This window comes from Grammomys surdaster, unplaced genomic scaffold, assembly GCF_004785775.1.
Source record: "Grammomys surdaster isolate TR1022 unplaced genomic scaffold, NIH_TR_1.0 125428, whole genome shotgun sequence".
Taxonomy (NCBI): domain Eukaryota; kingdom Metazoa; phylum Chordata; class Mammalia; order Rodentia; family Muridae; genus Grammomys; species Grammomys surdaster.
The window spans coordinates 1,352,382-1,368,065 of record NW_021620295.1 but is presented as its reverse complement, the minus strand read 5'-3'; the positions used below and the strand labels follow the sequence as shown (position 1 = coordinate 1,368,065).

The 15,684-nt window shown below is 45.8% G+C and overlaps 1 protein-coding gene and 1 pseudogene across 2 annotated transcripts in view; one reads left to right on the top strand and one right to left on the bottom strand.

Annotated features, from left to right (window-relative positions):
• The window catches only part of Abhd6 (abhydrolase domain containing 6), a 47,804-nt gene extending 42,451 nt beyond the window's left edge, over nt 1–5,353 (top strand). For both annotated transcript variants that reach the window (XM_028786030.1, XM_028786031.1), the window contains exon 9: nt 4,045–5,353. In XM_028786030.1, the coding sequence (XP_028641863.1) occupies nt 4,045–4,221 (177 nt within the window). In that variant the 3' untranslated portion in view covers nt 4,222–5,353. The remainder of the gene's footprint in view (nt 1–4,044) is intronic.
• Nucleotides 5,354–13,141: 7,788 nt separating this feature from the next.
• Nucleotides 13,142–13,477, bottom strand: LOC114637760 (annotated as a pseudogene).
• Nucleotides 13,478–15,684: the final 2,207 nt, after the last annotated feature.

Genomic DNA, 15,684 nt, shown 5'->3' with positions numbered 1-15,684 from the left:
TTATAAGGACTTAGAAGTTTATAAGCTAGTGGTTCAGAGGCTAGGAAGTCCACGTGCAGAGAGTGTTACCGTCTGCTCAGCACGTAGTGAGGGGCTTCCTGTTGTATAACATGGTTGAGGATCGTATAATGGTGATATTAATCCACTCTTGAGGACAAAGATCTCAGTGGTCCATTAATCCATTCAGGATGGCAGAAGGAGAAAGTTTTCAATGCGTGAACTTATAAGGGACACATTCAAGCTCTGGCAGACCCTAAGTTGAAAATCGCCATTGTGTGTCGCGGTAATTTCTTACCCCAATAAGCCCATATAAAAAAACCACACCTCAGGCTGTATGCCTAGACTTGGCAGATCTATCACTATATTAATTTATTTCCCAGCTATGAGATCCCTCGCTACTTGTGGCTTCTCCAGGCCATGTGGTTCTGCTCCATCTTCCACCTCCTCTTCCTCTGCCCTCTCTTCTGCTCCCACTCTCTAAGGCCCCCAGTCCCACCTTTCCCTTCCACGGCCCAGTCATCTGCTCTAGCCTTTATTTGACCAGTCAGCATAGGGAGAAGGTTCAGTGAGATCACGTGATCTATTCCTTGGTTGGAGGCAGCCCCTCTTGACGAAGCAGAACTAACATCAGAATACAAACAGCACCAGGGTGACCCACAACAATTGTGAGTCCTATCTGGGCAGAGGAGAAGCAGAAAGTCACACTGCACTTGGAGAGATCGAACATGAATAATGGCTCAGGCAGAGAGTTGGGAGGGATGGAGGGAGCTGGTGCTCACAGTGCATGTAGAGGGTAAACCTGATGAGCCTAGGCCAAGGATGGCCCACAGTGTACAGCAAAGGAACACAAGGAGAGGAGGGGTGTCCCCACTCTCCCTCTAGCCACACCTTTTCCCAGCAGCCGTGGGACCAAAAGCAGCTTTGTGTAAGTACAGCCAGAGAAGTGAGACCCAGAAGCATGGCCAACAGGAACTCAATCCAAAGAACAAAAGCCACTTTTTTTTTTCTTTAATCTCCCTTTTTAATGTTGCTCCCTTGAGGACCTGCAAGGACAGGCCATAGCCCATTATTCTGTAGAGCAGGAAGATCAACAGAGCCAGAATGCCGGCCTCAGGCCTGGGAAGTATGTTCTATCTCTACCTTAACCTGTACCCCCAAGCAAGTACCCCAGCCTCTCCAAGCTAGGGTGTCTTTTCTGCCGCTGGGGTAACCATGAGATCCAAGTGCAGCAGCTTATACAAAAATGATCTTTTTATCCAATTAGCAAAACACACGTGATTTATCCCGCATGTCCTTTGCCCCTGAGAACTGGCCTCAGCCTATCATCAAGAATTTCTTGCCAGATTCTGAAGTCCATTTTGTTGTATAGTGTAGCATCCTATGGTGTGCTACAGATATGATGAAGCCTTTTATATTGTGTGCATCCTGAGGCCAGAGGCCAAATAATAGAGGCTTTGGGGAGGGGCCATTTCATGGCCTTTTGCCCAATTGCTCTTTGCCTGACCTGTCATCAGCATTCAGTGTCACAGCACCCCTACTTGTGTCAGACTGAATTCAGCCTTCCTCTTCTTTGAACTCCAGTAGGCCAGCTGCCATCATGCCCAGATACAGGGAATCTCTGTGTATTGTCAGTTGTATGGATGAAGCTCCTGGATTTGGGCAGTATAAAACAGCATGGCTGAACCTGGCAGTCCTTCCTGAAAGGGCTCCTATACCTCAGTCAGGCCAAGCACTTCTCTTCCATTTTCAGTCCACCAGGATAGAAGGGCCTTCAAGAAAACAACTGTTAATATCATTCCACATCTCTTCCTACTAGCACTATGTGTGGCAGGACAATAACACAGGCAGGTGGTGAAAGAATTTACCAGGACATGAGCAGACTGAGAATATATTAAGATCTACTTCAGAAGTGCAAGCAAGCCCCAGAGGGGTGACTGTGTGCTTGAGAAGGAATGAAAGTCTCATTCTCATGAGAGGGAAGAGCAGTTGAAGGGGAAGGTACTTGAGTTTATCTTATGGCCACTTGTATGGGATAGGTAGGTGGGCATCTTACTATCTTGTTGAGTAATCAGTTCTACTGAACAACTAGCCCTCTCTGTAGGCCATCATAGGTTCTTAAGAAGGTTTATGTGCCAGGCAGTGGCACATGCCTTTAATCCCAGTACCATGGAGGCAGAGGCAGGCATATCTCTGGGAGTTCAAGGCCAGCTTGGTCTACAGACTGAGTTCCAGGATAGCCAGAGCTACACAGAAAAACCTTGTCTCAAGAAAGTAAAAACATCAGGCTCCAGGCTCTAAATGTCTATTGCCTGGCTGTTAAAGAGAAGAAATTCTGCTTGGTTTAGGCCTATTGTCTCTTTGTGACAGGGCATGGCATAGAAGAGCTTTCTTTCTCTCCACCACCTTTGGGTCAATGTTTATGTTTATAAACACTGCATTCAGGAATTTTTCATCTCCAATGCTGGGTATTTTTGGTTCGTTTAAGTTTTATATCCTAGGTGAGGCCTAGGCTCGCCTCATGTTCACCTGGCCTTGGTCTCAAATGGAATGGAGAAAATTTTTAGAATGTATATAAATAATCTGTCCACAAAATAGATGCTATGATTTCTACTGGATCTCATGAGGTACCATGCATCAGTTCCACATGGGTGACCACAGGAAATGCTGGGTCTGCAAAGCTAAGCAGCATGACAGGGCCAAGCTAGAGCTTGTGTGGACATCTTGCCTATGAGTTGTGGCTTCTGATTTCCCTCAGGGTAGATCCGTATTGAGAATTTCTTCTTTTTCTCACCTGCCTCTGCCATTTTGTAACCTGCATCCTCTCTGGGCACTTATGTTCCTAGTACATGGGCTTCTTTCTCCTGGGACAGTAACTCAGCGGTGGTTTTCACCCACGTCTGGTGGTCCCATCTCACCAGCTGCATGTCCACTTTCCTTCCCTGACCCACTGTGCTCCACCATGCTCTCTTCTGCCTACCCCACTTCAAGGTGCTGGAAACCTCAGGTTGGTAAGGGTTAAAGCTCAGAAACGGCTTCAGGCATAATATCTTTGCTTTTGTCCGTATGGATAGAGAAAAGGGCCTTGGCTGGGAAGACTTGCAGATGATTTTACCACTAGGGCTGTGACTGCAAACCTACCTCCAAAGGAGACCCACTAGGCATGCTAGCAGAAAAACTGAGATGAAATGAAAGTGAGTTGTTTGAAAAGTATCAGTTCTACAGAAGCTCTGAGAGTCCCCAGACATCCTTCATGGAGATACCCCCCTGTACTCCCCTGTAACGTTCACCTCTTGAATTTTCTAGTGAAATCAGTTCTACAGAAGCTCTGGGAGTCCCCAGACATCTTTCATGGCGATACCCCCCTGCACCCCCCTGTAACATTCACCTCTTGAATTTTCTAGTGAAACCTTCCTACAGCTGGCCTCCCTACTACTTAAATCATTCCCCTTAACAAGTCTCAGGACACCTCACTGTCCTGAGGCTGAAGTAGGACTGGAAATGTGGCGCAGTTGGTGGTATGTGCTGTGTAGCATTCACAGGGCCCTGGATATAATTCCCAATACAGTATAACACTAGATGTGGTGATAAGGCCAGAGTAAAGACCCTCCCTCTGCCTTAGCATGCCCTGCCTGACCCCTGACCTTGCCATAACCCACACACACCCTCATGCTCCTCCCCTTTCTCTAAAGTTTCCCCTGCTCCCTCAGCTCTCTCAGAACTCAGGAATGATGTCTTCCCTTGCTCTGCCCCCTTTTGCCGTCTCAGCCAGTTCATATCATTGCTACAGTCATCTCTTGATTTGTCTAGCTCCCCCTCCGACTTAACCTCCTTGCAGACAGGAACTGCATCTTTTCCACCTCACAGTCATTGGCAATGTTACACTTCCAGTACCATGTTTCAAAGTCAAACAGGAGGCATGCTGGTGATTTCCATTTATCCCATCTCCCTGACTCCTGCCAGAGCTAAGTGGTAGAAACTGTCTACAACAGTGCAGCAGAGCGTCTCAATCTTTGCATGTGTTTCTTTCTTTCTCTTTCTCTGCAGGTGCTTGATGTGTCTGGGGCAGACATACTAGCCAAGTCAATCACTAACTCCCAGGTAGAGGTTCTGGAAAACTGTGGCCATTCAGTGGTGATGGAGAGACCAAGGAAGACAGCCAAGCTCATTGTTGACTTTCTAGCTTCTGTGCATAACACAGACAACAACAAGAAGCTGAACTGAACTGAGGCCACTGCCACAGCCTGCATTGTGTACACAGCATCTGCTCCCATCCCCAAAAACCTGACACAGTAACCACTCTCAGGGATCCTGCCCCAATGCTGTCAGAGCATCAACGTCCCTGAGGATACCAGTTGCCTATCCCAGTATCCTTGGTTCCACAGAGCATCAGGGGCCACAGGAACTGTCTAAGATCCTTTTTCAAAATAGAAACCTGAATGGAACAACAAAAACAAAACCACACCTAGCCATGAAGCCTACCAGAAGTCTTCAAGTTCATGTCACTGAGAAGCCAGTGCTAAGCAGCCATCCTGGACCATGGTCATCCAGGACACTTTTCTTTAAGACATTCCTCACATGTTAAACTTGATCTATTTTGTTGTTGTTATTGTTGTTGCTTCAGATGTATCCCCTGCATGGTCAGTGGCTTTTTCTACAGGAGCTTTAGTCATTTATTGAAAACTCTTACTTAGATCTAATTCAAGTTTTACATAGAGGCCCATGTGTGAATGCAGCCTCGAATTAGTGGCAAGACCAGGAAAGAGGCAGCGAACTGTGGAAGAAGCTCCTGCCTTGAGGCCTGATACACAGGAGGCTGAGGCAGAAGGATCCAAGATCAAGGCCTGCCACAGGTACAGAGTGTGTTCAAGGCCAGCCTGAGCTACTGACTGAAAAGAGAAAAGAGAAACTGTTTCTACCTTTTTTTTTTCAATGTAGAAATCTACACGAGGGGGCATTGCTCCACCTCAGTTCAGCCCTAAGAGACGACACCAAGCAGCAGAACATACAGACTGATGAGTTTGGACACCCACATATCAATACGTCTGACCGACCACAATGAGGAACACCTGACTGGGAGGGTTCCCTAGGAATGATTTATAATTTTTAAAATAGAACTAATAAAGCAATAATGTTCTAGATTTCTATCTAATCAGACTGGAGGGCCACACCAAGCAGCTCATGGGCATCTTTTCTATTCTGCTGTTCTACTGAAAACCCTTGGAAGTAAAAATACCAGTTTGTTAATGAATTCTGTGAATTCAGTGAACAATAGTGTGATTGAAAACAAATGAGTCCAAACAGGTGTAAAAGACACCACAATAATGTGAAATAAATTTACTAAGTCTAGGCTTCACTTAAAAATGTGTTTACCTGCAGGGATATGTGAGGAGGCCAGAGGTTGATGGTTAATATCAGCTGTCTTTCTCAGTCACCCCCATCTTATTTTTAAGACGGGATCTCTCAGTGAACCTGGAGCTAGCAAAACCCAGGTATCCTCTTATTGCCTGCCCAGCACTGGGATTTCAGGCACATGCTGCTGTGCCCAGTTTTGTACGTGGGTACTGAAGATCCAAACGTGGGTTCTCATACTAGCACAGCATACCCTTTACTGAGTCCTTTCCCCGGGCCCTAAAATGTATTTTTATTATTTTACACTTAGTGTGATTATGTGTCGGTGTCTGGTTTTATGTGGGGTAGATGCAAGTGGGTTCAAGGGCTAGTGGAGTTGCAGTTACAGGAGGTAGTGCGCTGCCTGATATGGGTACTGGGATCCGAACTTGGGTCCTCTGCAAGAGTGCTGTGTGCTGGTAACTGCTGAGCCATTTACTCCATCATCCTAACGTGTGGTTTTCAAAAACTTATTTATTACACATGCATTATGTGAGGGTGTCAGATCCCTTAGAACTGGAGTTATATAGACAGCTGGAATCTGCCATGTGGGTGCTGGGACTTGAACCTGGGTCCTCTGGAAGAGCAGCCAGTGCTTTAAAATGCTGAGCTATCTCTCTAGCCCCCTATGTATGTGTTTTTTAAAGTACTGAAATTATCTCTCAAAAGCAGAAGTCATCAGTTTGCTCCTTCTCATTTGCTTCTGTTTTTTACAGTTTAAATGGAAATCTGTGGTAAGGTGTGACTATTGTAATTGATCAGAGAAGTATGCTATATAGTTCTTAGAAAATATACAAAAAATGGCTTCAAGCTTGTGAGATGCAGCCAATGCAGTGATCAGGAAAACGTATATGTATAAATGCATACGTTAAAAAGAAAGGCTGAAAAATCAAGAAAATTAAGCTTCCGCCTCCAGAAGCTACAATAAAATAGTAACTCAAGCAGTGAAACAGGGAGTAATTCAACAGAAAAGAGAATCTACAGAATCTATTCTCCTTCTCAAAGAAAGTAGATAGTGGGTGGGTGTTTACACATCCTGATCTGCATTTACCAAGAGTCCCCATCCTCTGGGGGGATGGGGTGGGAGGAGACTCTGTGTCTCCATGGTGAGAGATGGGTTCCTATCAATCACTAAAGAGGCCCTACGGATCAGTTTCAGAACAGCTGATTCTGGACATAGGATTTCTTCCTGGTAAGGGTTAGAAGCTTCTGGGGGTCAGGTGTAATGTGTATACTCATAACCATAGGACCTGGAAGGAGGAGTCAAGAAGATCATGTGACCACAGACTGTCCCAAAGCACAGAGGCACTGGGAGAAGGATCTGTATTGTCGTTCAGGCAGGGTATGTGCTGTTCACCTAACTGGAAGAACTGCAGGGACTCTGGCCAGCTCAAGCATTGTGAGCATGGCTCTGACAGGCCTCACCCTCTCCCCATGCCCTCTGCCTTGCTAAAAGCCATTCGATTCCATTCCTAAGGCTGGCCCCCAAGGTCTGTTCTCTTGTTTGGCCATTTCTTCCTCCTAGAGCTGACTACCAAGGTCCAGCTATCAAAGTATAGAAGTCCAACTATCAAAAGCCCTCTTTGGCTCACTTAATATACCCAATTAAAATTAAACACCTCATTCTAACACTCATTTTCCAGTTTTTTCTTGATAAAGCACCAGTGTCTATGTGTCAGTCTGTCTCCCCTCTATCCAGAAGCAGTCCTTTGTCCCACTCCAGGACAAACACTCCCTTAGGTCTCTCCCTTGTCCCCTGTCTCCCCTCTCTCTTGTCCCCTTCCCCTTCTCCTTCTTCCTCTACCTCCTGTCTTTTTACCTCTGGGCAAATACATCTTCTTTGTACTGAGAACTTGGTCTTGGGGGTTCTTTTCCAGAACAGTAGGCAGGTTCTGCAGGAGGACATGGCCCCCACTCCCTCCCACTGCCAACAGAAAACCTGGAATAGAAGTCATGAACCAAAGATATGAGCTGTTTTTGATAAACACATAAAAGAGTTCTCTGATGACTGGCTGGAGAGATGGCTCAGCCGTTAAAGGCTAGGCTCACAACCAAAAATATGAGTTCTCTGATGGTTCTGCCATGCTGGGAGGTCCCTTGCACCCTGTTTCTTGCTTCAGTGATTATAAGAAGCCTGCTAGTTGCTGCCAGCTAGCCGCCTCCACACCAGATCCTGCTGGGCTCTCTACTTTTGCTGAATCTTGAAAAGAAGAAAGGAATCATTCATTACAGCCCTTCCTGAAAGACTGCCAGAAAGTTCTGGGATAAAAATGGAAAGCCCCAGCAGATTCAGTCCCACTGCTTGGAGTTAAGATCATCAGAGTTGTTGCAGATAGAGCCCTCTGGGCAAACACTGAAGATACTGAAGGACAAGCAGTGGTCAGAATGTTTGCCATCAGTCTGGGCTGCTTGTCCAGGATGGGGAGACAACAGGAATGACATTGGTACTGGGTGACATATGCCAGATTGAGGGTGCTGCCTGTTCAAGTCTGTGTTCTACTTGAGCTCCTGGGATGGCCCTGTATCCCAGGAAAGTGATACTTGCTGCTTGCACTGCTCTGCTCCCTGCTCCCTGCTCCTCCTTGCTCCTCCCTGCTCTTCCCTGCTCCTCCCTGCTCCTCTCTGCTCTCTGCTCTCTGCTCTCTGCTCTCTGCTCTCTGCTCTCTGCTCTCTGCTCTGCTCTCTGCTCTCTGCTCTGCTCTGCTCTCTGCTCTCTGCTCTCTGCTCTGCTCTGCTCTGCTCTGCTCTGCTCTGCTCTCTGCTCTGCTCTCTGCTCTGCTCTGCTCTCTGCTCTCTGCTCTGCTCTCTGCTCTGCTCTCTGCTCTGCTCTCTACTCTGTTCTCTGCTCTCTGCTCTGCTCTCTGCTCTGCTCTGCTCTGCTCTCTGCTCTGCTCTGTGCTCTCTGCTCTGCTCTCTGCTCTGCTCTGCTCTGCTCTGCTCTGCTCTGCTCTCTGCTCTGCTCTGCTCTGCTCTGCTCTGCTCTCTGCTCTGCTCTGCTCTCTGCTCTGCTCTCTGCTCTGCTCGGCTCGGCTCGGCTCGGCTCTCTTCTCTGCTCTGCTCTGCTCTGCTCTGCTCTGCTCTGCTCTGCTCTCTGCTCTCTGCTCTCTGCTCTCTGCTCTCTGCTCTCTGCTCTCTGCTCTCTGCTCTCTGCTCTGCTCTGCTCTGCTCTGCTCTGCTCTGCTCTGCGTTCTCAGAAAATACTGGGATTGGAATACCTGCCAGGTGGGGCAACAGTTCTGAGGCTACTGTATTTGTTAGGGCCTCTTTTCTGTCTCCTGTCTTCCTATGTTTCGCCTGGTATCAGCCACCTACTGGCACAGGAAGTTCCCCCTAGCCACTAGAAACATGGCTTTGCTGTCTTCTATCTCTCCAGTGTCACTCTGAAGCCACACAGTAGACATCCTGGTCAGCTTTCAGGGGCTTAAAAAGTAGAAGAGGTTTTGATGGGGGAAGTAATGAGCAGAAATGGGAAAATAGTGAAAACCTCAAATCATCTGCCACTGTCTGAGCAGAGCAGGCTGGAACAGTACTTGGGCTACTGTTCAAGATTCCTACCACCCCAGGGCTTTGTGGTTTAGTATCATCCATGTTCTATAGGCTGATATCAACCACAATGTGGGCCTGTCGTTCTTCTGGCTGTGGTGGAAATAAGGGTCTTGAGTCACCATCACTGATCTGAGAAAGGAAGAGACATCAGACTGCTGTGCTGTTGTTGCTCTGATCATCAGTGGGAACCAATCCTTTCTGAGTTTCAGGATCTTTGGTTCCTAAACCTCCAAGGCAGTGATGAGAACCTTGGGCCATACAGCTCCATCAGGTAATGGGAATGAAGGATTCTGACAATCCCAGTGGCCCGAGGCCAAAGCTAGCTGGGACATATGACTCTCATTGGCTGAAACACAACTCTCAGAAGGTGACTGCCAAGATTAATGTGAGCTTAGTTGCGTAATTCCTCACTAAGGCTCTTAGATCTAAATGTGACTCGATTCAAAATCACCCCCACGTAAAAGGACCATGGGTCCATATCATACAATATCCCAACTCCATGAATAATCAAATTGACACACTCTTGTTTCTGCTGTCAGTGTAAATCTAAGGAGATCAGAAACAAGCCTTCGTTTCACAATGGTTTGGGTGAGGAGACCGCACTTCTGTTTTGTATGTTTAGTTGCAGAGTCAGAAAGAATGGGAGCCCACTCTCCTGGTTCCAGCTCTTCTGTTGGGAAGTGGGTAACACACTTCGGAAGAGAATTTTCCAGCATGGAGAAGGGGCAGCCTGTAACTGGGTGTGTGCCACAGCACCCTCATCCTGACCATCAGTAGCTTGTCCTAATACTTTAATTATTGATGTCAATTGTACTATCACTTTTATTTTCTAAATGCTAAGAAAACAGATACCTATGCTTCTTCTTGCCCTCCCCTCCCACGTCATTTTTGGGGGATGTCTGGGAGATATATATATATATATATATATATATATATATATATATATACACACACACACATACACACACACAGGTACTTTGTGGAGTTTTTTAAAACATAAATGAAATTATGCTGGAAATTATTGTTGCCCCTACCACCTGCTTCTCTTACCTCTGTACCTTGGGACTCTTCTAGATCTAACCCACAGAGCCCCAGGTTTCTGTAAGGGGAATGCAGAGTTCTCCAGATAAACTGCGTCTAACCAGTTACAGTAGCAAAAGCCCGTGATTCCAGCTACTTCAGAGGCTGATGCACAAGGATGACAAGTTGGAGGTCAGCCTCGACAACTGTGACATCCTGTCTCAGAATAGAATTAAAGGGCTAACTAAGGACAGAGCTCCATGGCAGAGTCCTTGTCCTGTGAGGCTCTGGAAGGCGGGAGGTGGGGTAAGGGACTGTGTTGGTTTAAATATCTATGGCCCCCACAGACTCATATGTTTGAATGCTTGGCCATAGGGGATGGCACTATTAGGAGGTGTGGCCTTGTTGGAGGAAATATGTCCCTGTGGAGGTGGGCTTTTAGGTTATACATGCTCAAGTGATGCTCAGTGTGAGACATACACTCCTTCTGCGGCCTGCAGATCAAGATGTAGAACTCTTCAGTCACACAAAGTGACTGAAGGCACGTATCAGGGGAAGGGCCAATACAGAGGTGAGGGCTCAGAGGCAGAGACCAAGCCATGCTCTCACTAGGTGTTGGAGGTGTTTGGACCTGCAGTTCTGGGTCAGGGCAGCTTAATCTATTGTGATCCACTGAGCTGTTGCCAGAATCCCTGCCTGCAGAGACTGCTCACATCCCTCCAGCTCCCCTTTAGTAACTTTTGGGGTCCAGCCTTGCTATACACAGCTGCTGGCTCAGCTGACTGACAGGCTGCAACCACCCTTCCTCCACCTTTTGTGGCTGCTAGGTAAAACAAAATGTATCCAATAAAAGTTTAATGTCAGATGAGTAAATACATTTTTAATAAAAGCATTTAATTTGTGTCCTGATTGTTTATTTGGAACTCGGATTTAACTGGGTATCAAGATTTAACTAGTAATCCTGGTTTGTGTTGTTTTGTGTGTTGTGTGCATGTATGCATGCACGGATATCGTGTGTGTGTGTGTGTGTGTGTGTGTGTGTGTGTGTGTGTGTTTGCACACATGCATTTTTAGATGGTAGAAGAAGCCATTCAGAGTCCTCCCCTATCACTGTATGCATTATTCCCTTGGGACAAGCCTCACTCAATCCAAACCTTACATTTATGCCAAGCTGGCTGGCCAGTAAGCTCCTGGGATCTGCTGCTTTTTAATCCCACAGGTTTGCATATAGCTGAACTCAAGTTGTCTCCTACTGAGCCATCCCAGGCCAGACTTCACAGATTTGTTGCTGTTGTTGTTGTTGTTGTTGTTGTTGTTGTTGCTGCTGTTGCTGCTGCTGCTGCTGTTGCTGCTTGGTTTTTGGTTTGGAGGTTGAAGTAGGGAGGAAAGACTGGGTGAGCTATGTAGCCCAGGCTGGCCTTAATGTCTCCATGCTCTTGTCTTGGCCTTCTGAGTTCTCAGATGACAGGCATGCACCACCATACAGTAAATCCTTATTTTTATTTGCTGCAGCTGAAAGCCAGTGACCACAGACAAGGAAGGTTTGATCTCCCCTTGAGACTGCCTCAAAGATTGCAAGTCTTTTCTACTCCAGAGTCCCTGTGTGGCGCAGACTTCAGATGAAGTCTGTGGGAGGTTGGTCTGGTGCTATACATATACAGATGCTAAATTCGGAACCTCAGGATCTGGTTGCCAGACAAACGAGCGAATTCTCATGTACATCACCTTTGTTGTGTAAACCTAGCTCCCCAATTTAAAGTTAATTGGTTAATAAAGGCTAGAGCCTGTGACTGGCCAGTAGAGAGAAAGGTAGGACTAGAGGACTGAGTGAGGGTCTCAGAAGAGATCAAGGGGAGGAGAAGAAAGATGGAGGGAGCAGGAGGTCTCCATTAGACAGGATACACCAGGAGCGTGTGCCCAAGAGAAGTGCACCATGAGGACAGACTGGTGGGACAAAGTACCCAGAGCAAGACTCAAACAGCCAGAAACAAGGAGTGTACAGTTTGCATGCTAAGTTAGAACAGCTCAGAACCTGTCCAGTCTAGGCTCACTCCTTGTAAGTAAAATGCCAGAGTTATGTGTCTTTTATACAGAGAGAGAGAGAGAGAGAGAGAGAGAGAGAGAGAGAGAGAGAAAGGAGGAGAGGAAGGACAGGGCTTGGGGAACAGGCCAGAGACAGAGGCCAGAGAAATAAGCCAGGCTCCTACCTGGCTGTTGGAAGGTAACTGTTGTGTGGAGCCTAGAGGAAATGGTTCTATAAGAAAGCAGGCTGCACCAGACATGGAGAGCAAGCCAGTAAGCAGCACCCCTCCACGGCTCCTGCATCAGCTCCTGCCTCCAGGTTCCTGCCCTATTTGAGTCCCTACCCTGATTTCCTTCAGTGACAGACTTATAAATCTCTTCCTCCCTTTTGGTCATGGCCTTTTATCACAGCAGAAGTCACCCTGACTAAGATAGTAACTATGTACTATTTGTGTTGTTTGGGAGAGACTCAAGACAGCTAAGATGTATAAGACTCCATAGGAGAAAATTAAATTTAAGTTTATTGTGAGTGAGGAAGAATAAAAGCAAAGAAACAGGAGCGACTGTGAGCTGCAGTGGTCAGGACAATAGTGTTCTGTGAAGCCCTGCATGCCTCCAAGTGCTAGATGGTGAAGTCCAGATGGTAATTGACTTGGCACAGACAGCAAATCATAGGTCCTTTGTAAACGGACACCATGCTGCAAGAGTCATTGTCACCTGCCTAACCCAAAGTGTCCATTAAACATGTGCCAGCTTCTTTTTTTTTTTAATATTGAATTTTTTAATGTAAAAAAGACTAAGTCAATTTTTTAAAGCAAACATGCCATAACTATATGGCACTATTTCCATAATCAACGCCCATAAAATGGCATCAGTACAAAAATCTAAGCAAAGACAATAGATTAGTAATTAGAACATCAGGTAATGTTGATTTTTAGGAAGAAGCTTAACAGATAAAAGAAGGAGCATATGACATAAATTCAAGTATGCAATTCAAATTTACAAATTATGAAAATTCTCCACTTTTATAGCTGGCTTCTTTTGAAGGGTTAAATTCTAGCCTCATTTTTTTTCATCAACAAGCCAATTGGACAAACTCATTTAACCAAATTTACATCCTAGAATATGTAAGTAAACTGAAGACATTTATTCAGATGTGTAAGTTCTATTCATTTTCATCATCTCTGTGATCAGGTTGCAAAGGACACGCTTTTCTCTTTGCTTTTCCTAAGCCACTGCTTCCTGCTTCTTCAGGAATCTGGTTCTCTTTCTTAGAATCTTTAGGAGACAGACTGAAGAATTCCCCGATGCCTTTTTGCCACTTGGGAGTTGGGCGCACACAGACTGGGTTCCCTCCTGCATACTTATTTTCAGCTTTTCTCGACGAACTTGAGGAAGAATTGTTGACAAAGGAGGAGGAGCCAAGCTCCTTCCTGGGGGCTTGAGAAGCCACCACTTTTCTGTAGGCTCCTGGGACGTAGTTTGCTTTGGTCCGCACCATGTTCACACAGGAAGAGGCAACTTTTCACCGACTCCCCAACTGCAGATATCTCAAGTGGACAAGAACCGTGCCAGCTTCTTATAAGATACCTAACTGCTGCCAAGATGAGAGAGACTTCAAGAGCAGCACTCGCCGACAAAGTGCTGGTTGCAACAGATCAAAAATTAGTTTTCATTACTGGTTGCAACAGATCAAAAATTAGTTTTCACTACTGTCTTTGTGCCAAACATCAATTTGGTATTTAACTTAATATGACCGTTCTCTAACAATTAGGAAGAACCTTCATAACACTTGGTTGAAATTATCTTAGCAGGGAAACTTTTATAAAAGATTGAGATGGCCTTACAGGTGTGCTTTTTCATTTGAAAGATTTTTTTCCATTTAATGTCTAAGTGTATACGTGTGTTCACAAAGTTTTAAATGCACAGCATCTGGAGCTCAGAGGACAACTTTTTTCCTTCTACCATGTGGGTACCAGGGATACAACTCAGGTTCTTGGCTTGTCAGTCAGTACCTTTATCTGATAAGCTATCTAGCCAGTCCCCTTGTGTGGTTTGATTTAACGTGATGTTACACTTAAATGTTCAAGAGAGAAAACCCCACACTGAACTTGTGGGAGGAGACTTAAGAAACTCAAACAGGGGGTTTCAGGTGGTATTCTTGTTACTGACCAGCTTGCTGACCCTTGAAAGAATGGGGGCGGGGGGGGTGGAAGGAAGGGAGGAGTCGGGGATAGGAAGACAGAAAAGGAGGGATAGAAGAGCAGGGGAAAACCCTCAAACATGAGCCAGGCATGGTAACACGAATCTATAATCTTGGTATTCCAGGGGCTGAATTAACAAATTTCAGTCTGACTTCAGCTACATGATAAATTCAAAACCATCAGAGATTACATAGCAAGACTCTGTCTCAAAAAGGGAGGGGGGAGAAGGGAGGGAAAGATGGAGAATGTGAAGAAGAAGAAGAAGGAGGAGGAGGAAGAGGAGGAAGAGGAGGAGGAGGAGGAGGAGGAGGAGGAGGAGAGGCAAAGAGAGCATGCCCACCTTTGGAGAGAGAAATAGCTAGCGAGGGAGGGAGGCTTTCCTTGCTTTTCTCTTTATATCATTTGAAATGACATGTCATAGTACCTAGTAAAAATAATAGCATTTCATTGAAAAAAAAAAAAAAACAAGGATTAACCAGCATTGTATTTATTTCTCCAAAGTATTTCTTTTGTCCTCAACTCTGGATTATTAAGAGAGCCCTGACAGAATTCATGCTCAGGAGACACCACTTTCAAGATTTCGGTGCAGGAGTAAAATTTTACCAAGGTCCTTTGAAACTCAAAATGCATGTGCGTCTGATTTTTTTCTGGGTCACACAGCCTGGCAAGAGTAGTTTGCTAGCTCAGAGAGACTCTTTCCCTTTACAGCTTCCTGGATACCTTACAACTCTGCAAGGAAGTTGCTGGTGATCTGTCTGTATAAGAAGGGAAGAACCTGGACCGGTGACAGAGAACAGATTCCAACACAGTTCTGGCAACTACCTATTTCAGGGACTTTTAAGGGTCCTGCTTGGGGGTTTAATAATAAAGACACAGAGACAGCTGCATAGTATAAGCCTGATAGTCGTTTTCTTGGGGGCAGGCCTTCAGACAGCCATCCAGACTTGAACAGACACCCCTGCCATTTTGTCTAGACCTTATGGCTCTCTGGCCCAGCCTCCCTCCTCTGCCCTCCCCCAGCTTCAGCTTCAAGTTCTTTTTATTGTTAGAGGATTGCAAGTCAAATTCGGCATACAGAAACTTATCTGATCTAGGGGTTGTCTAGAAAGACCCATGGCCTAAGCAAATCTCAGTCATAAGAAACTTACTAGTTTGCCAGGCCTGTCTCAGGACTGAGTTATGCAAAGATTTTGATAATCCTTCAGGGAAAAAATAGCCTCATAAAATCTCAGATAATAGTCACTGACAAAAGGCTTCTTCCAAGCTTAGGCACCATCACTCCACATGCATGTCGGATAAATTCTGCTATAACTACCAAAACACAAACTTGTTTTGAGAATGTAAATGCCACTCTCTGGGGTCTGTGTTAGCTTTCTCCCCTTATTCCCTAACAGGCCCTGTTTCCTCGAGCAGGAAGGAGAGGAAGCTGAAGCCACATGATCCCAGAGCATGACCAAGGCAGGAATGGGATCTTTAGGAGACAACAAATATTAGGTTCTTTTCC